Raw genomic sequence first — 24,485 nt, forward strand, 5'->3', positions numbered from 1 at the left:
CTTTGGAAGAAAAGCTATGACAAACCTAGACAGCTAAAGCAGAGACATCACTTTGCCAACAAAGATCCATATAGTCAAAGCAAACTATTTCCAGTAGCCATGTACAGATATGAGAGTTGAACCATAAAGAAGGCTGAATGCCAAGGAATTGATGCTTTCTAATTGTGGTGCTGGAGAAGACTCTTGAGAATCCCTTGGACAGCAAGGAGATCAAATCATCAGTCCTAAAGAAATCAACCCTGAATATTCATTGGAAGGACTGAGGCTGAAGCTGAAACTCCAAAACTTTGGCTACCTGATGAGAAGAGGTGACTCACTGGAAAAGATCCTGATGCTGGGAGAGACTGAGGGCAGGAGAAGGAAGGGGTGATAAGAGGGTGTGATGATTAGATGGCATCACAGACTCAATGGACTTGAGTTTGAGTAAATTCCAGGAGATAGTGAAGGACAGGGAAGCCTGGCACACCACAGTTCGTGCGGTCGCAGAGTTAGACATGACTTAGCAGCTAAAGAGGCAGAAAAAGAAATAATCTCTTCTATCCTAGATTTCATATACCTAATTCAACAATTCTTACCAGAAGTCTACTTTGCACAAAGCAAATTCATAGTCATAGATTACATATTTGCTATAGCCAAAGTTTTACTTCTCCAAAGTACTGAATAAAAGGATCTAGAATGAAGTGCTTAGAATCAGCAAATGATAAGAAGCCTAATAAAATCTGAATAGCCAAAATTTTTTCTGTTTATTCCTTCAACAAGTATCTGAATGCCTACTAAGTACCCACTACATGAAGTGCTAATACAATGGAGAATAAAACAGACATAATCCCAGCCTTCACAGAGATCAATCATGTTTCATCAAGTGTCTATAGGAACCTCTCCCAGCTTTAGGTGATGCAGGCAGTCATTAATTCCTTGCTACCATGCAATTTTTTCTATGCCAAGACCAAAAATTATCTCTAGTTGCATCACTGCGTGCATGCTGAATCACTTCAGTCATGTGTGACCCTATGAACTGTAGCCCCACTAGGCTCCTCTGGCCATGGGATTCTCTAGGCATGCCCTCCTCCAGGGGATCTTCCCGACCCAGGGATCAAACCAGGGTCTCCTGCATTGCAGGTGGATTCTTTACCACTGACTCACTGGGATTAGCAGAACTTAAGTCTAAGCATTCATATTTAGGATTCTCATTGGTTTTTTAAAAAGGGTAAGAACCTTAGAGTTTGGGGCAAAAGTTGCCTTTGATAAAATCTTTTTTTTAAATCTTTCAAATTAATTTCAAGATTCTTTTTAATAGTTCATATTGGTATCTAATAATCATAATCAACTAAAGAGAACTAATAATAAGCATTTAGAGATATTTTTTAAAGCTTTTAGGGGAATTAAATTAGCCTGTTTCGGAACTCCGAAGTTTGTACCTGCTTCAAAAAAATTTTACCAATATTTTAGAAGAGATCTTTGCAAATTTACTGGTTCTTATTTCTAGTTTAGTGGCACATTTTGTTCAATTTTAAATTAACTTTGACTTAAAATATGTTAAAATATGTTTGACATATTTAAATTAAAATGTTTAACATATTGGCAAAAGCCTCATTCCATTTTCTCCTTTCTTAATAGAATAACTCTACATCAAAATGTAACATGGAAATAAGATCAATAAAAAGAGGGAAAAACACACCAGTCCCCAAACTATGTCCATTTCAATATTCTGAGAAGATTCTTAACATTTGATGAAGAAAACTCTTGCCCTCCTTTTTTCTTTTTAATCTGCTATCAATACGTTGGGAAAACAGGATTAAGAATATATATATTACTCTTTCAAAAAAACATTTAGTTCCACCTATTGAACAAAACCCCTCAACCCCCTGCAAAATAATGGAAATTGGTATCCAAAAAAAAAAAAAAAAAAACCAAAAAACTTTAGGAATAAGAAATATTTCCATGTTAAAAAGCTAAGCAAATTAATGTCTATGAAATCACAAACAGATACACTTACAGATAAGACAACTGACTTTAGGGAAGTGAACTGTAGCTGCTAGGAACAAAGCGCAAATAACACAGGCCAATCTCATTGTCTTTTAAAATCATACACTTAAAAAAAATAAATAAATAAAATAAAATAAAATCATACCCTTAAATGTTTGCCTTAAGGGTATTTGGGAGGGCTACAACATAATCGACAGTAGTAAACTCCAATTTATTCGAGTTACACACAATAGAGTGTCATTACAAATACTGATACCCTGGAGAAGGGAGTGGCAACCAACTCCAGTCCTCTTGCCTGGAGAATTCCAGGAACAGAGGAGCCTGGTGGGCTACAGTCCATGTGATTGCAAAGAGTCTGATGACACAACTAAGCAACTAACACTGTGACTGAACAACTTAATCATAAATAAGAAGTCGCTCAGGGTACCTATAATAATTGGGCAAAAATTAAAGACCCGCTGGCACTTTTGTGTAGAATCTAAGTGATATGAATCTTTTTCTTCCATTTCCTTTCAGGTATAGGAATCACCTTGCTATGCACAAGCCCTTTGGAATTTGACCACATAATTGCCTCTCTGTTCAGGATGAATATGAGGCCCACCCTACAGTTCCTCTCTCATTATCAACCGTAAGAAAGGAGGACAGAACTCAAAACAGACACGACAATAAGAAAAGTATTCCAGGACTTCCCCGGTAGTCCAGGGTTAAGAATCCACCTGCCAAAGCAGGAGAGACAGGTTCGATCTCTGGTCCGAGAAGATCCCACATGCTGCAGAGCAACCAAATTCATGCACCACTACTGAGCCCGTTTTGAAAGGTTATAAGCCGTAGAGTCTGTGCTCTGCAACAAGAGAAGCCGCTACAAGAAGATGCCCACACATCACAAGTGAAGAGTAGCTTCGGCTCACCGCAACTAGAGAAAGGCTGCACACAGCAATGAAGACCCAATGCAGCCATAAATGAATTAAAATTTTTAAAATTACAGAATACACGAATGCAGTCTTATTTTTTAAAAAAGGTTTTCCAAATAACATCTAGACACACTTAATACTCTTCTTTTTAAAAATAAAGTATTTTTAAATAACGATTTTAATTTCCTCTTTAGCCCATTTACAGGATTCAGCTTATTACTTTTGATTCTTGAGCATGTTCATTACAATTAAGTTAGCAATTTATAAAGTCACTAAAGACACACATGGACCTAGAGAAGTATGTTTTAAACACTTAATAACAAAAGTGTTGGACCTTCCCTCGTGGTCCAGTGGTTAAGAATCTGCCTTGTAAGGCAGGAGACACGGGTTCAATGCATGGTCCGGGAAGATCCCACATGCCGAGGGGCAACTAAGTCCATGCACTGCAACTATTGAGCCCACACTTTATAGAGCCCAGGAGCTGCAACTACTGAGGCCCACGTCCTAGAGCCTGTTCTTAGCAACAAGAGAAGCTACAATAGTAAGAAGCCTATGCACAACTAGAGAGTCGTGTCCAGCTCGCCACAACTAGAGAAAGTCTGCATGCAGCAACAAAGACCCAGTGCAGCCAAAAAATAATAAGTAAAAAAAAACTTAATAATTTAAATGTAAAGACTTACCAGTGCTACTTTTTCTGCCATTGACATCAAATATACCAGATGGAACTTTCACAATACTGCCACCCCATGCAGGAGGTTCAGCGGGACTCTGGGGCTCTGCAGTAGGTTGAGAATGTTTGGCCACAACAGCAGAGACATTGCACACCTCTGGGAAAAAATATTTGGACGTTATCATTTCTATCTTTGCCAGTACTGAACAGAAACAGTACTTTTAAACATATCTTATGGACTTTTTTTTTTTCTATGTGGAGATGAATACATGATTATTTTATTACTCATTTATTCTGATTTATTTTATGCCATAAATGCTGCCAGTATTGACTGAAATAAATGCTTTATTTTAGCATTCATAATTCTAACTTGAGCATTCCTGAGTGAATCAATTAAGACTGGCCTTTCGTCACATTCCTCATCACATCTCAAGCAGGAGAGGGGCTTGCTTCTGTATAATTCTGGAGCATAAAATAAGTGACATCATTAAAGAAAGGGAACTTTTGTGTAAGAGGACAAGAAGAACATTGTGTTGTCATAAAGCCAAATATTTCTCCATATTTTCTTAAAGTGATTACTAGAAAACATTTCTATCTCAGTGAGTACCCTAAAAGAAGAAAAACTACACAGACTATATTGGAACTTACAAATGAAAAATGTCAACTTAGATATCTGAAGGACTTCTAGTGAAAGAGCATTTTAAAATAAAAGGTACGCTGGAATACAAGTTTGATGACTCAAAGTTTAGTCCCGGTTCTATCACAAAATAGTTACTTTACATTGGCAAATGAATACCATGATGGGTTGCACTTTCCTACAAAATTGAGGGTTGACCTACAGAGTCTCTAAAAATCTCTTAAATTCTTAAATTCAGAGATTACCAAAAATCTATCATATATGACAGAGAGTTCGTGCTAAGTCATTGCAGTCATGTCCAACTCAGTGCAACCCTATGGACTGTAGCCCACCAGGGTCCTCTGTCCATGCAATTCTCCAGGCAAGAATACTGGAGTGGGTTGCCATGCCCTTCTCCCAGGGGATCTTCCTGACCCAGGGATCGAATGTGCCTCTGTTGGTCTCCTGCATTGGCAGGCAGGTTCTTTACCACTAGCACCACCTGGGAAACCCACAGATGACAGTACATAATATCTTATAAAGCCCAGACTTTACATTTCTGAACATTATCACCAAAATTATCAAATAAGACTTTTAAATAATAGAGGTAACTCACTAAGTAAAGCTAAGCAAATATCAGTACTTAACCTTCTGTTTTAGTTATTAAGTCTCCTGACATTTGTTCTTCAGGCACATGAATTTCTGCATCATCCTTTAAAAGTTCATCCTTAGACCCATAGCCTTGGTCAGACTGACCACCTGTTAACAAAGAATAAAGACTGACATATGTTTTCATATATTTACAGTCCAGCTATAAAATGTCAAAAGAAAATTCCACCAACTTACGCAATTCAACTTCTAAAAAGAAAGAAGAGACGACAGCTCACAAAGCGCAGAAAACATTTTACAACAAAGATAAGAAGCAAAGAATAGTAGAAAGGAATTTCAAAACTAAAAACCATTACATACTTGAAAGCAATGAATCTTAATTTCCTCATGTATAAATTAGTAGATTTGGATGCTTTGAAAGTTTCTTTTGGAGTGTATTTATAAAATGCTACCTTTTGTGTTAAGACAGAAGTGGAAATAAAACATACACCTGCTTATTTCTGCAAAAAGAAATGCAAGAATAATAAACCATAAAACAACAAAACTGGTCACCAACAGGTGTGGGAAAATAGGATGGAAGCGATAGAGAGGAAATTTATCTAACTACGATTATCATATTGCTTTTTTATTTTTGGAAATGTAGTAATTTCTATATATTCAAAAATTAAATCAGCAAAACCAAGGATGGGGATGTAACTAAAACTGAATGTACATAGAAACAAAAGAAATCAATTGTTTATGAGTAACATAACCACACTTAAAGGATGGGACAGGACTAATCCAAGTAACTTTTAATACATTATTTTGAGTATACACCCTAAGCCTGAGGGATAGTAGCCAAATTCTGAACTCCTTCAGTTTGTTCCTCACAGGGAAATGTGTGTAGCAGTGTTGAAACTGTATTATGTGTACTGGAAGACTGAGCAACTGAGTAAATGTGATGATGTTGGGAACCAAGATTCTGACTGTGGAAGAAGAGAGAGATTTTTTACAAAAGAAAAAAAAATGACATGCAGAAAGGCAAAGAAAAACTTGTGTAACTGAGTTGGAATTAGAAGTATTTCTAAAATAACATAAAAATTTTTTCCAGCTCTGCTGAAACAGTCTAGACCACCACCCTGGAGGGAGTAAGCATATCTAGGGCCCAGATCTTGGTTTCTAAAAATCTATCGCCCATTAAAAGGAAGCTGAGATCCTTGAAGAAATGGCTGATTCCAGAGCTCAGGCAGGGGAAGGTACAAGAATGAGCCAGGAACACTTTGTAATGTAAGAAAGCAAGTGCTCAAAAACACAAGAGGACATTTCTAAAGGACATTCACCACCTTACAACCATCACAGGAGTAAAGACTGGTCCAGGCAAGAATCATCAATGGATGCTAAACTTAAAAGGGAAAGTGTGATGAAAAAGCAGGTATTATTGCATAGTTTCAGAGTATCTCTTCACAAGTGGCTTATTATCTGCAGGAGGGCTAATAGTAACTAACAGAAACCAAACACTGACACCAAGTGACCAAAATCAACACCACCACCAAGGAACAGACAAAACTGTGGCCTCTGAGATGTGACCATCTCAGAAGCCTATAACAGCATTTTGGTAGAAAAGCCATGAATGCATAATCTAATTTAATCACAGGGAAACATCAGACAAACTCAAATTTGTCAAACAAACAAAATAACTTGACTTACTCTTCAAAAAGGTCGAGGTCATGAAAGACAAAGAAAAGGTGAGGAACTATGCTGGTTAAGGGTGACTAAAGAGAAGGAGTTAAGTACCACAAAGGACATTACAAATGACAACACTGGGATAACAACCATACATTAAAGTGGTAGATAAATGTTTCCCTGAATTAGTAAACTCTACTGCAGTCATGTAAGAGCAAACGCTACTATAGTATTAAGAGGTAAAAGGGCAAAATGTATGCAATCTGCTCTCACATAATTTAGGGAGAAAATGTGTGCATGCATACAGAAAGAAAATGATACAGGTGTTAACCTAAAAGTGAATGAAGCTAGATAAAAGTTATTCAAGAGTTCTTTGTAGTACTCTTGAAACATTTAATAAGCTTAAAATGATTTCAAAATAGTTTTTTAAAAGTCTACTTTGCCTTTAATGTTCCATCATTTTAAGGAAATAAAATAAATTTAAGGAAATAAAGGCAAGTTACTAGGGAAACATTATCAAGGATGCCAATGAAAAACATATAAAACGAAAAATACAGTGACTTCCACTGTCTACCACTTTTTATTTTTTATTTTTTTCACTTTCTGTTGCTCTTTAAAGTACCATTGAAACTATGGGTTTGCCAAAAACAAAAGAATCAAACTTTAAAAATTTGCTATTTAGACCACCAACAAGGACCCACTGTATAGCACAGGGAACAATACTCAATATTTTTTTAATAACCTATAAGGGAAAAGAATCTCAAAAAGAATATATACATATATATATATAACTAAATCACATCTGAAATTAACACAATATTGTAAGTCTACTGTACTTCAATTTTTTAAAAAAATTTTGTAAAAAATACTGCTATTAAGAATGACTACGTTCAGTCATTTTTTTATTGGCCCCTCAGAAAGTCTGGTAAAACATGATGGTGCCACGAAACGGACACTGGACTGGGAACTGAGTAAACTGATTAAACTCAGATATGCTTTTAATAAGCTAACTGACTCAGTATCAGGTACCAAATGGAAAGATTCTATGAGATAATCCTTCATGAAAAGAGTAACTTAAGCATCTGGGCTGGAGGTTTCCAAAAGTATCAGATGACATCACCAGAAACTCTACAGAGACATAATCACAGTAAATTCAATACTAGAGCTTCAGTCATTTGAAATGTAACTGAAAAGAAATATATGAAAAAGCGACCTGAAGTTTCCTCCCCAATTGGGGAATACACAATCTTCATGCAGTTTCCCAGTATTAGATCTTTTTTTTCCCCTTAAAGGAGACCAACTTAAAAATCTAGGGGGAGAAGGAGAGTGCTTACTATAAATAATAATTATTATTCTAAGTGGTGAAATGGTTTCATACCACAAATTATTTTCTTGGTTTTTCACAAATGAAATCAGTTTATTCTGTAAGTACAAGGAAAAAATATATGAGGAAATAAAATAAGGTGGTTTTCAAATTAAAGTCTCATGAAAATTCCTACATGGTGAAAGAAATTTAATTTACAAACAGGATTCTAACTTATAGTTTTATGTTGACTTTCACCAACTTATACCTGCTTCTGTAATCATGGGGGTAGTTTCCAGCACAAGAATCAGCAGATCAGTTTCAGCAACCAAAACCTACTGAAATCTTTAATGCCCATAAAACTATTTGACACAGTGATGCTACAAATCACCCTCAAAATAAGAACTGTAGACAGGCATAGCATATTTTCAAATAAGATAACAAATATGCTTTGCAAATTAATCATAAAGTTACCTGGGCATTTTCAGTAGTACATATGTGATTATACAGGAGAAAAAGCCAAGAAAACTAAAATTGCTTTCTACTTGTAAAGGTACTTAAAACAAAAGGCCTCTCCCCCACCCATGCATGTCAGCAAAGTTTAACCTAATAAACGGGAAATTACCTGAGGTGGTTAACATTCAAGGGTAGAATTAATGCACATGTGTATCCATAGCTTCACGTCATACAAGTCTGTCTGCACCCCACACCATAACAGCCAAGGACAAACGCAGCACCCAGAAACAGCACAGAGCATCAAGCAGAGCAACAGAGAGCAGAGAAAAGGAAACTTCAGTCACCGCGACGAGTTCATCAGATGCAGCACAGGGATTCAGACTCAGAGTTCTTTATAAGGAAAAGCTTGAGATACTAACAGTTAACAACAAAAAGAAAAAACACAAGAAGGATGTGCAACACACATGCAAAGTATGCTACTTTAATTAAGCTTATTTCTAACTTCAGAGGATAGAGCTTTGAATGCCCATGGCTTTGTATGTAAAACTACAAAACTTCAGCAGTTTTGCAGATTTTAAAGTGTCATTTAAGGTAGTGACCAAGCAAAGAATACTTTTTTCTCACGGTGTGTGACTTCTTTTCGTTCCTTTTTAATATTCATAATTCAAATATTTAATGACTATTATCCACTTAAGAAAAAAGGACTTGCAATATCTACTACTAGCATCAACATTCTCAGATCACAATACTTAAAACAAAAGGCCTATTATATAATTCCTAACAATTATATCATATACTTGCACAAATTAATGATGAACAAACACAAAGTACCATTGAGAGACTTTTTTTTTTTTTTTTTTTTTTATTTTTTTAAATTTTTTTATTAGTTGGAGGCTAATTACTTCACAACATTTCAGTGGGTTTTGTCATACATTGATATGAATCAGCCATAGATTTACACTTATTCCCCATCCCGATCCCCCCTCCCCATTGAGAGACTTTTGTAGAGCAATTCAAAGTTAATTTTATACTGCAGGAAATAAAGAGACATGATCTGCAGTCAGAGGTGTACCTTCTCCCCTTATTTATACATGGTATTTTTAAGGTAATCGTACTGCACAAACTTGAAAGAGGAAGGTAAAAGCTTTTTTACAAAATGGAAGACTTAACATGAGAGTTAAGTGAAGGGTTAGTGAATCCAGATTTTAGTACCTGTGCTAGAGTGATTGTCAGTGGAATCAAGCCTGATTAAATCTCTGACGAAGACTGTGTGCTCCCCACTGTTAGCATCATTAGAACTATCCACGCTACCGTGGCTCACCGTGTCCCCATCACTTCCGCCTGTGGCATTCTGGGGAGCTGAAGATAAGCACAACAGCAATTCAGTAACTCATTCACTGGTAATCTCTGAAACTAAACATGAGTGACTCACAGTTCTTTTAAAGTTGCAGAATACTTTCTAAATCTGTGAGAGAAGAAAATAATTTTGGGCCAAGGCAACCTCTATTTTTAGTAGTATATGAAAATATCAACTAGAATTTTACCTCTGTTTTCTGCCTCATATAATTAAAAATTCATATGCCTATAAAACTTATGGTTCAGCAAGAAAGTTATCTTTCCAATCACGTGTATTACCTGATATTGAGGAGACCTGTGACTTTTGCACGGTATTTTTAAGCGGCTGCCTAAACTGTGCCAAGCCACGTACCACATTCCGTACCTTCGTCCACAAGAAGATACCACTGCGGGTACTGCTAGGCCACGGGCTCTCCAAAACTACCTAAAGGTAAAATAACGATTAAAATAATGATTATTAGGAATATTTGAATTTTTAAATGCACACACATATAATATATACAAAAAGAATACTACCCCCAAACTTCTAAGTTTTCTAAATAAAAAAATGTATAGAAATTTATCAGTCTTAATAAACAGCATATACTGCCTAATGTCAATCCTACTTACCTTATTATAATAGCCATAAGTAATAGCATTTGGCTTTATTTTAGCAGTTTTCATTTCAAATAAAACTCTCACTGCTAAAACAGGATGACCCCAAAGTCCACAAAGTTGCATCACTACTCGATAGCACACCTAACAAAAAATAACATCAGAGCATTAGTCTGTGACTTGCAAAGGTTTTTTTTAAATGACTTCACTCAATTCCTGTCAAAGTTATCAAGCAATAGTCATTACTCTTTTGTCCTTCGTTCTGGTTTGAGAGTCTTGGTAAACTATTCTAAAAACCTATTCATCAATGGAAGTACCAGCACTATTAACTTTTCCATATAAGATCTATGGGCACACATACCATCGGTTTCAGTAACTAAATTTATACAAAGAGAACAATTATTATTATTTTCCATAATTTGAGGAGGAATTCATTTTTAAAATTGCACATGATTAAAATGGTTCTCTCCCAAATCATGTTTTATATTTTATGCTAAAGGAATTAAAAGCAGCATCTCTAGGATGCCTACATAACAAAAAGAATTCTATAAACCTATGTCTTAAAAAGGAAGAAAGTAAAAAACACTGTAATACTATTAGCAAAGGCTTTTCTGAGAATATGTGCTTAGTGAAGAGGGGTAGAATTGATCATAAGAGGACAATCCAACTGGCAACTCCTAAAGTTTAGAATCTCACATTTGGAAGACAACAGTAGAAACCATGAAGAATGAGACAGTAATTGTAAGGATCCCTGGCAAAGAGGCTAGCCAGCTTGCAAGAGCAGTGAACACAGCAGCCAAAAACTACTATAGCTTAATTTGAGAATAAGAAAATATAAAGAAAAAGCTACTCTTCTTGGGATTTGTAAAATGTCTCTATTTATAACAGAGTTGTTTAACAACTGTGAACAGTACCATAAAGCTAAGTTGTGGCCTCTTAAAAGGGAAGAGAAAAAAGAATTGAGAAAGGATATTTAACTCAAGAGATGAAGGAGGGAAAGAGATGTGAAGAAGCAGAGGATCATAAAGATGACTGTGTGTTTGTATATAGATATACACACACATACAGCTAGAAATGAAGAATTTAATTCAGAAGCAGAAGAGTTCAGAAATTATCAGAGCAACTTCACAAATGACTAAGTTAAAGAAAACTCTTACTATATAAAAGATGTATGCCATGATTAAAAAGAATGTGGCACAAGAGAGTTCTTCAAATATCTGAAGTGTCACTTCACTGACGACTTCTGCAAAAAGCCGTAAGGAGGTGGAACTGAACTCAGCATAAAATACACTTTCTCATAGAGCCAGTTCAAGCTCAGACAAGGTCCCATATGTTACAGATTTCCAACATCTCAGGTTTTACGTTGAAGTTTTACTAAAATATCTTCAAGTTCTATTCGACTCTAAGATTCTGAGTCATGAAGAAATAAATCACTTTCTGTGTCAAATTGGGATTAATCTGGATTTTCCAAAACCATTCTCAACAATTTATTCTGAAGTCGACAAAGTATTCCTTCAAACTTCCAGGCTCACTTGTATAAGAGGCAGACACCAAACTAAAGAAACAGTAAAAATGTGAGGGATATAATTTTTTAATTGTAGTATGTTGTTGCCTACAACATGATACCTTTTGGATATCTATGGTAGATAAAAGATGGCCACAAACTCTTTACTACTCCTCCCATTGAGAGGGCTCTGTCCCTTCACCTTGAAGGGGAAAGCCTCTGAGACTGCATGACCAACAGGATTTGCCTGAAGTGACAACTGTACCAGTTTCCTGGTTTAAGCCTTAAGAAAGGTCAGTTTCTACTTCTCTCTCTTGAAACACATGCTCTTGGAGTGCTAAGTTATCATAGGAAAAGCCCAAGTATCACATGGAGGGGTCTGAGACTTATATGGAGGAAGAGGGGTCCATCTGAGCCTGGTTTTCCAGATAACCTTGCCAAAGTACCTAGGCTGGTATTTGAGTTAAGCTGTCTTGAACCTTCAAAATGAGACCAGCATGTAAGAAAGAGCTTGACACAAACATTTCATTTCCATTAAAAATTCAATAAATGGTATTAAAAGCAAAACATGTTATGCATTTTAACTTGAATTTAGCCTACATGGCATATGCTATTTCTGGGTTTCTATGAGTTTTATTTAAAAATCTACATTATTACAAGTTTTATAAACATAACATGTAGATCACAAAGCTGTCAAATTAAAACAAACATTAAGCATATGAATGAGACAGTGGTTTCTAATGGAGTATGAACCTAAAAATCAAAACCACTTACTTGCTAGGTGGCCTTATATATGTGTCATTCATCTAAATTTCAAATTTTCTTTCTTTGTAAAATGTAACATTATAATATATAATTGCCTCAAAGAGTTGCTGGGAATACCAAAGGAAATGACTACATAAAAATACTGTGAAAATTTTAATGTGCAACCCAATGTGTAATCAATAAATAAAATGCATCAAATATGCCAAGCAAATACACATCCTTAAAGTTTTAAAACAAACACTTCTTTCTTCCAGTTGGAAAGATGTAATTATTTCAGGTGACTACAAATCTGTCAATATAACTTGTTAGAAGTAGGAATACAACAAATTAACCTCCAAATGTTAAGCCTCCTATCGGAATGTTGATTGGGAAAATAATATAAAAACATTTTTTAGCTTACTATTCGTATTTGCTGCATGTTAGAAAACAAGAAATGTAATTACTTGTAAGTACCGTAGAACCTTAATACATACATACAGAGGAAACAACTTTTCAGGAAATTTGTCTTGTGAATTTACCAAAGAAACTTAACCAAGTAATGTGCTTTGACTTTACAGTGCAGTAACAATTAATACTAGCTCTCTCATGGAGCATATTTTACAGCACTTTAAAAATATGATATGCTGCCACATAGCTGAAATATATCCTAAAATATATCTTAGATACAAAAACTAACTCTATCAGAATAAATTCTTATAACATTAAAACATATGAGGTACAAAACACTAATACTGATCAAACACTTTAAATTTCCAAACAGTTTTATAAACATCAGATGAGAGAATATGTAATCAAATGTGAGAATGGATATGTTAGTATTTGTTCTGTAACTCTATATTTGAAAAGTTTTTTATAACATACAGATAATACTTCGAGAAAAACAAGTTTAGTGTGGTTACAAGCATTATTAAATCTTAATAAGGTACATGCTGTACTAGTTTCAGATCTTTTTTATTTCAAAAGAGGAAAAAATTAAACATAAAAATTAGCCTATCATGTGCTCCTCTTCAATTATATTTCTCTTCAAATCTTGTGCTGTCTCCTTCTTCCCAAATACCCATTACTCTGAATTTTTATTCCAACTATATTTTAAATTCTAATCTGGTTCTAATATCATTTACAGTTATTTTAACACAAAAATAATTTTTAAAGGGAAACACATCAAAGAGGAGAACTAAATCAGTAACTCAGTTTCTTCAGCTGTCTGTCGGATAATACCACTGCCTATCTCTGAGGATGATTCTGAGCCTGAAGAGACTCAGCACATTGTTCAGTGAGCACTTACTATCAGGCACTCGTCTAGACAGATGTACATTAACAGATTTAACTATCAAATTAACCATTTGAGGAAAGGAATTAAATATCATTATCCTGCAGACATTCCTCATTACATGGAGCTACTGGCATCTAGTGGGTGGAGGCAAGGATACTGCTAAACATTCTAGATGTACAGGAAAGGACCTCACAATAAATAATTATAGGGGCCAAAATGTCAACAGTGCCAAGGCTGAGCAACTCAGACCTCCAGCTTCAGATACATAATATCTGAATCACAGATAGGTTATGTAATCCACCTATGACACAGGTCCTAAGTGGGAAGCCACTTACTAAAAGCCTATTTGCTTCTTAGTAAAGTTATCTCAAGAATAAAATTAAATCACTATTTTTTCTATCTATCAAGGGTAATCTGGTCCAAGTAAGTCAATCCTCGCTGAATTTCAAAGCAATAACTTTTATTTTTTCAAAGCAATAACTTTTAAATAAATGTATTTAAAAATAAACAATAGGTATTAGCTCTATGAAACAGGGTAACAGTTTAATGAAAATACCTGAGGTTACTGAGAGCAACTGAGACCTAAATTTTCTTAAAAATACAAGTAGAATTTATCTTAGTAACAACTCAGTGTTATACTTGCCTCATCTAGAGGATCCACATCTGTTTTCCTCATCTTAATAAGCACATCATATGCCTGTTGAAGTGCTCTGACCTTAGGATGAGAAACTCTAACATAGGCAGGGAGACAAATAAACCATAAACTGTAACAATGACTGAAGAGACACTTGGCCCATTGTGGTGGATTTGTGTAACATCTCTTCGCCAACTTATGAGCTGTTTTTATCTCCTAGAAAGAGAATAAATAAAAAATTATGACATTCATTAAAATTTATTAGGATGACAGGAAAAGTGAAAAGTAAAAGGGAGAGAAGAATTTAATGTAAAATGTGACTCTGCAATCAAGCATTTCATATTTTTGCTTTTGTGAATGGCTTCCTACTTAGTGCCACATGGTTCTTCTTACAGGAGCACTTTATACTGTATTTTAACTATTTTTTTGGCAAGCATGTGTCTCCTAAGAGACAAGAAATTCCTTAAAAGTGGACATCATTCATGTTATAATAATATAATAGGTAATTAAGTGCTCTTCACATATATGGCACTCAAATGTGCGACGAACGAAAGTGATTTAGTCATTCATAGCTTATGAGTTCTATAATATCATTCTTGAAAAGTCAGAGCCTTCTCACTCTTCTCCCAACTAAAAGTTTAAGACGTTCTGAGTGCTCTGAGTTATTTCCCAAGATTTCTATTCTACCTTCTGTGTTAATTTCGTCACAGCTTCTTTCAAATCACCTATTCCTCTGCAGGCAACATATTCTGACAAAGATCACAGATGTCCCTACCTAATAATTTGATAGGTATATTTTCTACTTCTGATTTTCATTCTGATTTAGGTGGAAGAAAGAAAAGGCATCAAAACTGCTGAGCTTTATCGAACTCTACAGACATTCAGAAACTATAGAGCCCTCCACACGTCAGACTGACACTATCAGCCCTGCACGACAGATCCCTCTGCTGGGTGTGTTCTAACTAAACATATTGTTATGAGCTTCCAAGAGATGTGCCTGGAAAGATTCTCGGGCAAATGCAATCTAGAGACTTAGTACCAAAATTCTCCCATTTTAAAAAACTTGCCTTTTATTACGCTGATAAAAGTATATAATGTTAAAAAAAATTCGCCTCAGACACACTGAGAGAACTGTGTACTATATGAGATTACAGACCACCTCAAGTTACCTCTAGGATTTGAGGGACTGTACTCGAACTGATAAAACCTGAACCAAGAATTTCATTCTGAAATTGTCCATGTTTTGGAGCTACCCCAAATATCAGTATATACATGTGTATATATATATAAAGGATGTTTGATTTAACTCGCACCTAACCACAGTTTAACTCTTTATACCTAAATCAAATACAGTATTTAAGCAAGACGTCTAGGTTGTCCTAAGTTAACTCCCTTTATAATGTAATATTCAGTATAAAATATATTTATACTAACCATGATGAAAAAGTAAAATCACAGTGAGATACCACTTCATATGCACTAGATGGCTAAACCCAAAAAGACAGACGATAACAAGAATGTGGTGAAATTCCCACTGCTGGTGGGAATTTTAAATGGTATGCCCACTTTGGAAAATAGTCTGACAATTTCTCAGAAGGTTAAACACAGTGTAACTATATGACTCAGCAATTCTACTTAGGCATATACCCAAAGAAATGAAAACATAACCACATAAACATTTGTACACAAATGTTTACAGGACTACTATGCATAACAGCCAAAAAGTAAGAGCCAACCACATGTATATGAATGGATAAATAAAATATTCCACACAATGGAATACTATTCAGCAATAAAAATACGTGAAATACTGATACATTCTGCAACACTGATGAACCTTAAAAACATTATGCTAAGTGAAAGAAGCCAGTCACGAAAGACCACAAACTGTACAATTCCATTTTTATGAAATGCCCAGAATAGGCAAAACTATAGAGACAGAAAACAGATTAATGATTGCCTGGGGCTATGAAAGATGGCGGAACTAGGGGGGTTAACAGCTTAGGGGTGTGGGCTTTCTCTATAGGGTGGTGAAAATGTTCTATAATTGGCTGTGGTGGCAGCTGCACAGCCCTGTGAATGTACTGAAAGCCAGAGAGTGTACTTAAATGAGTGAATTGTGTGGCATGTGAATTATATTTCAATAAAGTTTTCTAAAACTGTATTTAGTTGCCAAGTTTCTCTTAGAACATAAACATAAGCATTCAAAACCTTCACCCTCAAATTACAAGTAGGGTTGCAAGAAATTAATTTTAATTCATTAACAACCATAGTGGATCTTCAAATAATTTCTGTGGGTGATAAGTCTAAACTATGAGCTACATATCACATATACATAGTTTACATTTTAAATTAGATAAAGAATATCTGACCTGTTTAGTTCTCTTAGCCATGAGAGCTGGACTGTTTGTAATGCTACTCCCAGTAGGGTGTCTACTAAAACAAAGTTTCAACTCCTGTGGTCTGTCAAAAAGCTTAAGGTCCAGTCTTGGAAAGTATTTGTAACTAAAATAAAAAGCAAAAATAGAACTGCTGATTTAAAATACATTAACTCTTCATATTATTTCAGAATTTAGGTGCATATTTCTAAACCTCAAATGTAACCAACATTATTCTCCAAAATCCTTGTATACACATTTCTTTTTCAAATAGGTATGATGATGTAATTAATAAGATAAGCAGACTATCTACATGGAAACTTTGGCTCCTCCCCATCCTATATGTTATTTTCAACCAATTCCTAGAACACAGAAAACCCTGATATTTTGACTAAAGAATTAATAACTCTTTCAACAGAACACATGTATTCAATGATAATTTATATTAAAACATTTAGTATATATACTTTGCAATTTTATTTTTCTTTATAAAAATACCTTGTATTCATATAAAAGGAAAAATGCCATAATATTTTTATATTAGGGACGTGACATAATTTAACAAATTCTTTACTGTTGGACATTTGTGGATTATTTCTCAACTTTTGCAATTAAGTATCTTTGTACATCTATCTTTGTGAATACTTTGCTTAATTTCTTAGAATAAGACCCTATAAGAGTTTTCTATGGTAAATGTCTATCAAGAAAATAAAAATTATTATAATCACTGTCAAATTATTTCCAGAGAGGTTATACTCATATACTCTCCAAAATATACTCTAACTAGTAGGAAAGACTATCCTCAAACTGATAGAATAAAAATGCTTCTACTCATCATTTGATCTGCATTTTTTTAAATACTAGAAAAGCTTAACATACTTTCATATTACTGACTATTAGCATTTCTTCTCAGAAACTGCCTACTTATTTCCTTTGGCCAATTTTCTTCTGAAATATATTACCTTTCCTATTTGATTTACTTATCTGTCAATACCTGATTTACTTATTTGTCAATACCTGCATTCCAATGTATAATGATTAAAGCCAAAATAAAAAAAGAACTCTCCTTCTATAATTGACATGCAATCAAAACAGTACTTAGTTAAATCACTCATCTCAGGTATACATTCTTCATTCTTATGTAGTCCTAGTGAGATTATACATTAATTTTATTTTTAGAAAACAGTTCTTTTATATTCCCATTGCCCTAGAAATTCTTTTATGAATACAGCCTAAGAAAATAACTGTGTGTACACACAAAGATATAGATAGCAGAGAACTACAAATAAATTCCACAGGAAACTAGTTCAAAGGCATGCAATGTAGTTATTCAAAATGATATGGCACAAAAGTATTTACTGGCATGGGAAAACGTTCAGACCATTAAAGGTAAACACACATCACAACAAATATGGGCAAGATGAACTAATATTTGTTTTAAGTAAATTCAAATCTATGTACAAAAAAGACAGAAAGATATACATACGATTGTTAACAAACATTAAGTATTGGTGCTAAAATTATGTGCTAATTATTTTTGTGTGGTTTTCTGAATGTATTAAGTATTACCATGATCATAATAATAAACAAGCTTTTTAATTTCTTAAAAGATTCCCATCCAAATTCTCTAAGTTTATTTTAGTAAAGAGTGATTCCTGGCCCTCTACTTTTAAGTGACAGCTTACTAATGCGTAAGAATTTCAGTTTTTCACTGACAACAAAACACCCCAGAGGGAGGGGATCCTCACAAATATTTTTATTCTTCAGAAATGAAAATTTTAAAGATTAAAATGTGGTAAATGTTTAGATTAATAGTGATCGGCATCTGGCTTCCCTTCAAACAGGGCTGTCCGGTTCTTAAATTACAATCCCTGGTGGTATCTCCATAGGATATCCATCTCCACCAGTTCACAGAATACATTTTGAAAATGACCTTTATAAATGATCAATATAGATATCTACTAATAGTTGCAAAAGATCAAAATATTAAAATTGTACCCAAACAACTTCAGAATCATTCCTGGTACCTGTACTTTGGTGACAGATCCTTTCCGTCATCAGGAGGTGGCTCGGGTGGCATTATGAATACAGTGTGCTCACTTTTCTGTGAATCATCTAGCTCTATCAATTTGGTATCTTCTGCTGAATCAAAGTCAACCTAAAAATAAGTATTTTCTTCAATTAATTTGCATATAAGCAAGACCTGATTCTAAAATGCTGAAACTTGTAATTAAGAAAAAAATATACCTTATCTGTTTTCTCTGTGCCTTTATCAGGAAACAACTAGGGGAAAAAAAGAATTCTCAGTGAAAATGTCTACTGTGAATTTAATAGAGATTACCTTAAATTCAAATTTAAAAATTCATTCTTTTTTAATACCAGGTAGATATGAAACACTTCACAATGTATTTGGTGGACCCCATACTTGTATAATACTTCTCTTTTGACTATTAGGATAGAAAACAATTCATCTTGACTAGTTTGTTCATATATCCCTCTTTAGAAGGAAAAGATGGGCAATCACAAGAACCTGGTTTCTCAAACCAAAAATTTCATTATTAACAAACTCCTGCATTAATGATTGATAATATCTGTGCTTAGTTGCTCAGTCACGTCCAACTCTTTGCGACCTCATGGACTGCAGTCTGAAGGCTCTTCAGTCCATGGAATTTTCCAGACAAGCATACTGGAGTGGTGATTGACAATATCCCAGCTTCTCTAACTGAATGATATTGGACTATCAATATTTAAGTAAACAAAAATGTTGAAAAGTTTAAATTGTATTCCTAGAGTTTCAGATCACACTGATGTAATGGGAGAAAATTATGCAAGTCTTCTAAGATACACAAATCATTAGGAGCCTATAAAATTACAATGTCATAAGAGTCTATCTTTTTTTGATACAATCTCTAATAATTTTATAAATATAGTTTGCATAAACAATAAATCCTACAACCCACCTAGCAAAAATAAGAGCTCTACAAAAAATGAGAAAAAATATGTGAGTTATCACCATCAGAAATCAACTCAGGACTACCATGGTGGTCCAGTGGTTAAGAATCTGCCTGTCAATGCACAGAACACGGTTTTGATCCCTGGTCTGGGAAGGTTCCACATGCCGTGGGGCAACTAAGCCCATGCGCCACAACTACTGAGCCTGAGTACTTTAAGTACGGAACCCCTCGCACCCTAGAGTCCATACTCCGCAACACAAGAAGCCACTGCAAAGAGAAGCCCTCACACCGCAACTAGAGTGGCCCCTGCGCTCAGCACCCAGAAAAAGCCTGCATGTAGCATGAATGCCTCATGCTGCCCTTCATCACAGCCAAAAATAAAGTTTTAAAAGTCAACTTAAACTTTTTATGAGTGAGTAAAGCCTTAACATATTTCCAAATAGTTTCCATCAGGACAATGATTCATGTCAATGTATGGCAAAAATCACTACAATATTGTAAAATAATTAGCCTCCAACTAATAAAAATAAATGAAAAAAAAAAAAAAGAAATATATTAGCAAAAGTATCTGGAAAGATACAAACAAAACCCACAGGATTTCCATTACCCACAAAACTAACCTTTTTTTTTGGTTTGTTTTTTGGGGTTTTCTTTATAGCTGCCCTGTGTGGCTTGTGGAATCTTAGTTCCCTGAACAGTGACTAAACCTGCGCCCTTGGCAGTGAAAGTGAGGTGTCCTAATCACTGGACCACCAGGGAATTCCCAAAACTAAACATTTTTTAATGAACTACTAAATCTTATCTTAGTCATGTGGAAAAAAAAAGATTCAGGAGTTTCAGTGATGTTCTTAGTACTTAATACAAACGAAAGTGAGATTCAAAGGGAAAAATCAGCTATGTTTGGTAGTATTAGATGCCACAAAGGAAAACAATTCTTATATTAAGCGTAGCACTGAACATTTGCATGTGCACGCACGTGCACAAACACACACACACAAACACCAGAACTTTAATGCTTTCCTCAGATCATTTGGGCTAATAAAACAATGATTATAAAGATGAACAAATTATTAAAGCTTTTCTTTAATACTGGTTTACCGGACAAACTTTTACCTTTTCTATGCAGTCATCAAAAAAAGCCAATCCAGTATCTTTATCACTTACAAAACTACATTCTTCAATGAAACGAATAAAAATCTGTGTTTTGGATAAAAGGGTGTAAAATTTTGTATAGGCACGATCTCGACTTTTTAAAAATCCTGAAGAAAATAAAATTAGAATTAAATTCAAATTTCAAAGCAGAACTAGATGTATTATTTTTAAACTTCTATATATATTATTTTATCTTTATATACATACATATATAAAGGGACCATAGTCCCTTCTGCCTAATTCAACCATGAAAACTCTTAACTTATACCATTAACCTTTTCACTGAAATCTGAATTTCCTATAAGGAGTCTCTAGCCCTACAGATCTCAAATAGAAAATTTCTAATACTCTACATACTCTTAAGCAGGAAGGGTCGGATCTTTCCTCTGCAATGCTACCAGACAATTACTTATGTTATCATCTTATAGAAACTTCTGCTCTTCTGGCTATTATTTAATCCATTCCTCGATTAACTGTAGACAGCTGTTGACTTTAGAAACACTCCTTCATCCACTGAAGAGCAGGGCACCTAATTCAAAGTCTTCTCTCCAACTCCTCCCATCATCATTCTTCAACACCCATAACACCAACCATCCAACATTTCAAAGAGTTTTTAATTCCTTAACTTTCAATAATTTATGGTCTACTCCACCTCAATCACCAACTTCTATACGGAGTTTCATACTCCCTGGACTTTTCTTGGTAGCACTATAAACAGCTTTGCCTCCCAAATCTCTAATTTACAAATTACTCTCTGACTGTTATTCCTGTCTATCTGGTATGCTTAAGTTCTTCCTACCAAGCCTTTTGTGAGGGGTAATCTGCAATCCATTCACCCTTTTACATTCTATATACACCCTCCTATCTTCACGTCTTTATCTAACATTGATTCCATGTCCATTTTAATTATTTTCTTGTCAACACTCTCAATTCTTATGCCCTTTTGTCTTTTTTGTCAAACTCATCTAGTATAACCTAGCTCTGGAGCAATACATTGTCTGCTTTCTCTGGATCTGCAGCACTGTGGCTGAATGCAAGCTGTTGGGGGGGTGGGGGTGGGAGGGGCGATGGAGTTATGTAACTAGGTGAATCAAAACCACTTAACTTACACCTTTATCTCTGACCAGTAATCACACTACATTTCTGGAATCTGAACTTTCCTTTACTCATGTTTTCAGTTATTTTCAGTGTTTAAATGTTCTCCCTCCATGTTCTCTCCCTCATCCCTGAATGGTAGTACTTTATATTGCAGAGAAAACGAATATCATTAAGTGAGAACTACATTATCTCACTATAAAATCTATGACTCTTTCTGCTGTCATTTATTCCTGACCATGTTTTACAGTGAGTATGACCCTCCTCCTATCTAACGCCAAACCCACCATGAGCCTGGGATAGAGCTCTTTCAGTGTTCTCTGGAAAATTCTATTAGCTAGTAACCAGTATACTCAGGTCTCTCTCATTTTAAAAATCTCTCCTCAAACATTTCTCCAAAGAGGACATTCAGAGGGCCAATAAGAACATAAAAAGATGCTCAATATCATTAATCATTAGAGAAATACAAATCAAAACCACAATGAGTCATCATCTCACACCTTTCAGAATGGCTATCATCAAAAAGGACAAAAATAACAAATGTCAGCGAGGAGGTGGAGAAAAGCGAACCCTCATACACTGTTGGTGGAAATGTAAATTGATGGCACCACTGTGGAAAACAGTATGGAGTTTCTCAGAAAACTAAAAATAGAATTACCATATGATCCAGCAATTCTACACTCCAGGATATATATCCAGAAAAAACAAAAACACTAATTCAAAAAGATATATGCACCCCAATATTCATAGCTGCACTATTTATAATAGTCAAGACAAGGAAGTAACCTAACTAGTCAACAGATGGATGGATAAAGAAGTTGTGATACACACACACACACATGCATACACATAATGGACTATTACTCATTCATAAAGAAGAATGAAATTCTGCCATTTCCAACAACACAGTTGACTTTAATGCTTAGTGAAACCAGTCAAACATAGAAAAATACTCTCTATATTATCACTTATAAATGGAATCTAAAAAATAAAACAAATCAGTAAATATAATAAAAAAAAAGAACAGATTCACAGATATAGAAAACAAACTAGTGGCTACCAGTGGGGAGACGGAAGCAGAGAGGGGTTAGATAGGGGTAGGGGACTAAGAAGTACAAACTATCATGCATAGAAGAAATAAGCTTTGAGGACACACAGCACAGGGAATATAGTCACTATTTTATAATAACTATAAATGGAGGGCATGTGTGCATGTGTGTGCGCTAAGTTGCTTCAATCCTGTCCGAAGCCTGCCAAGCTCCTCTGTCTATGGGATTCTCTAAGCAAGAAGCTGGAGTGGGTTGCTATCCCTTCCTCCAGGGAATCTTCCCAGCCCAGGGGCTGAACCTGCATCTCTTCCATCTCCTGCACCAGCAGGTGGGTTCTTTACCACTAGCGCCACCTGGGAAGCCCCCATAAATGGAGTATAGCCTGTAAATATTATGAATTACAATGCTGTGTTGTACACCTGTAACATATAAAGGCTGCACATCAATTATACTTCAATAAAATAAATAAAATGAAAAACTCTTCCTTAATAAATAATTAGATCCTTCCCCTTTCTGCCATTTCTCTTCTCAATAAAGGGCACTTAAATAAACAATAAACCATCCACTTGGTTGTTAAAGACATGAAGCTCTACGTTGTTCTTGACATCTCCCTCTTACATCCCATATTCAATTGCCAAGCTCTATTGAATTTACATCCTAAAAATCACTTTTCTATTCATGCTATCAAATAATCTAGGTCACTTCATTTGAACCAAGGCATTAATCAACTAATAAGTAGATCCATACTTTGGGTTCTCCAATTGAATCTCTGCAGAGAAGTCAAAGAGGTTTTTTTGTTTGTTTGTTTTACAAATACAAACCTGATCCTATTACCTACTTAAATATCCCTCACTGACTTGCGATTACTCTTGGAATTAACACTGAAATCCTTCATTGTTCCTAAAAGAGCCAACATGATCTGGCTTTCATCCACCACTTCAAGCATGGTTTTTAAGGTCAGTTTTTCCTCCAGCCTTTCTGTTATGCTTCAGGGCATTCCACATGCTGTTGTCCTTACTATATCACCTTGAAATATTACTTAGTTGAGAAAGGCTCCAATGAAACAGAAATAAATTATTCTTGCCAAGCAGTAACAAGAAGTCTTTTCTTCTAATGGATCTAGGCAATGATCAGCAAAGGCTACTAATACAATTGAATGAAAGGCTGGTGGGGAAATTATAGTGAATGAATGAGTCTGACAACACCTGAACCCATGGATCAATCTTAGGAGTACTAAAAATGGTACACACGCAGATTTGCAATAAGAAGTAGTGAGCCTCATGTGAGCACCACTTGCCAAGAAAACTGAATCTGAATATAATTGTTAAGTTCAGTTCAGTCGTTCAGTCATGTCTGACTCTTCACAACCCCATGGACTGCAGCATGCCAGGCCTCCCTGTCCATCACCAACTCCCAGAGTTTACTCAAACTCATGTCCATTGAGTCGGTGATGCCATCCAACCATCTCATCCTCTGTCGTCCCCTTCTCCTCCCGCCTTCAATCCTTCCCAGCTTCGG

At 35.2% G+C, this 24,485-nt stretch overlaps 1 protein-coding gene across 3 annotated transcripts in view; it reads right to left on the minus strand.

The window, feature by feature from the left end:
* DENND4C (DENN domain containing 4C) overlaps positions 1-24,485 on the minus strand; it is a 108,425-nt gene that overhangs the window by 33,215 nt on the left and 50,725 nt on the right. For 2 of the 3 annotated variants that reach the window (XM_043890705.1, XM_043890707.1), the window contains 10 exons: positions 20,785-20,930; positions 18,965-19,000; positions 18,745-18,875; positions 16,712-16,844; positions 14,349-14,555; positions 10,179-10,307; positions 9,849-9,993; positions 9,426-9,572; positions 4,832-4,942; positions 3,578-3,724 (listed from right to left, as the gene is read on the minus strand). In XM_043890705.1, coding sequence (XP_043746640.1) covers positions 3,578-3,724; positions 4,832-4,942; positions 9,426-9,572; positions 9,849-9,993; positions 10,179-10,307; positions 14,349-14,555; positions 16,712-16,844; positions 18,745-18,875; positions 18,965-19,000; positions 20,785-20,930 — 1,332 coding nt within the window. The remainder of the gene's footprint in view (positions 1-3,577; positions 3,725-4,831; positions 4,943-9,425; positions 9,573-9,848; positions 9,994-10,178; positions 10,308-14,348; positions 14,556-16,711; positions 16,845-18,744; positions 18,876-18,964; positions 19,001-20,784; positions 20,931-24,485) is intronic. The other variant, XM_043890706.1, reaches the window with a different exon arrangement.

This window comes from Cervus elaphus, chromosome 29 (genome assembly GCF_910594005.1).
Source record: "Cervus elaphus chromosome 29, mCerEla1.1, whole genome shotgun sequence".
Taxonomy (NCBI): domain Eukaryota; kingdom Metazoa; phylum Chordata; class Mammalia; order Artiodactyla; family Cervidae; genus Cervus; species Cervus elaphus.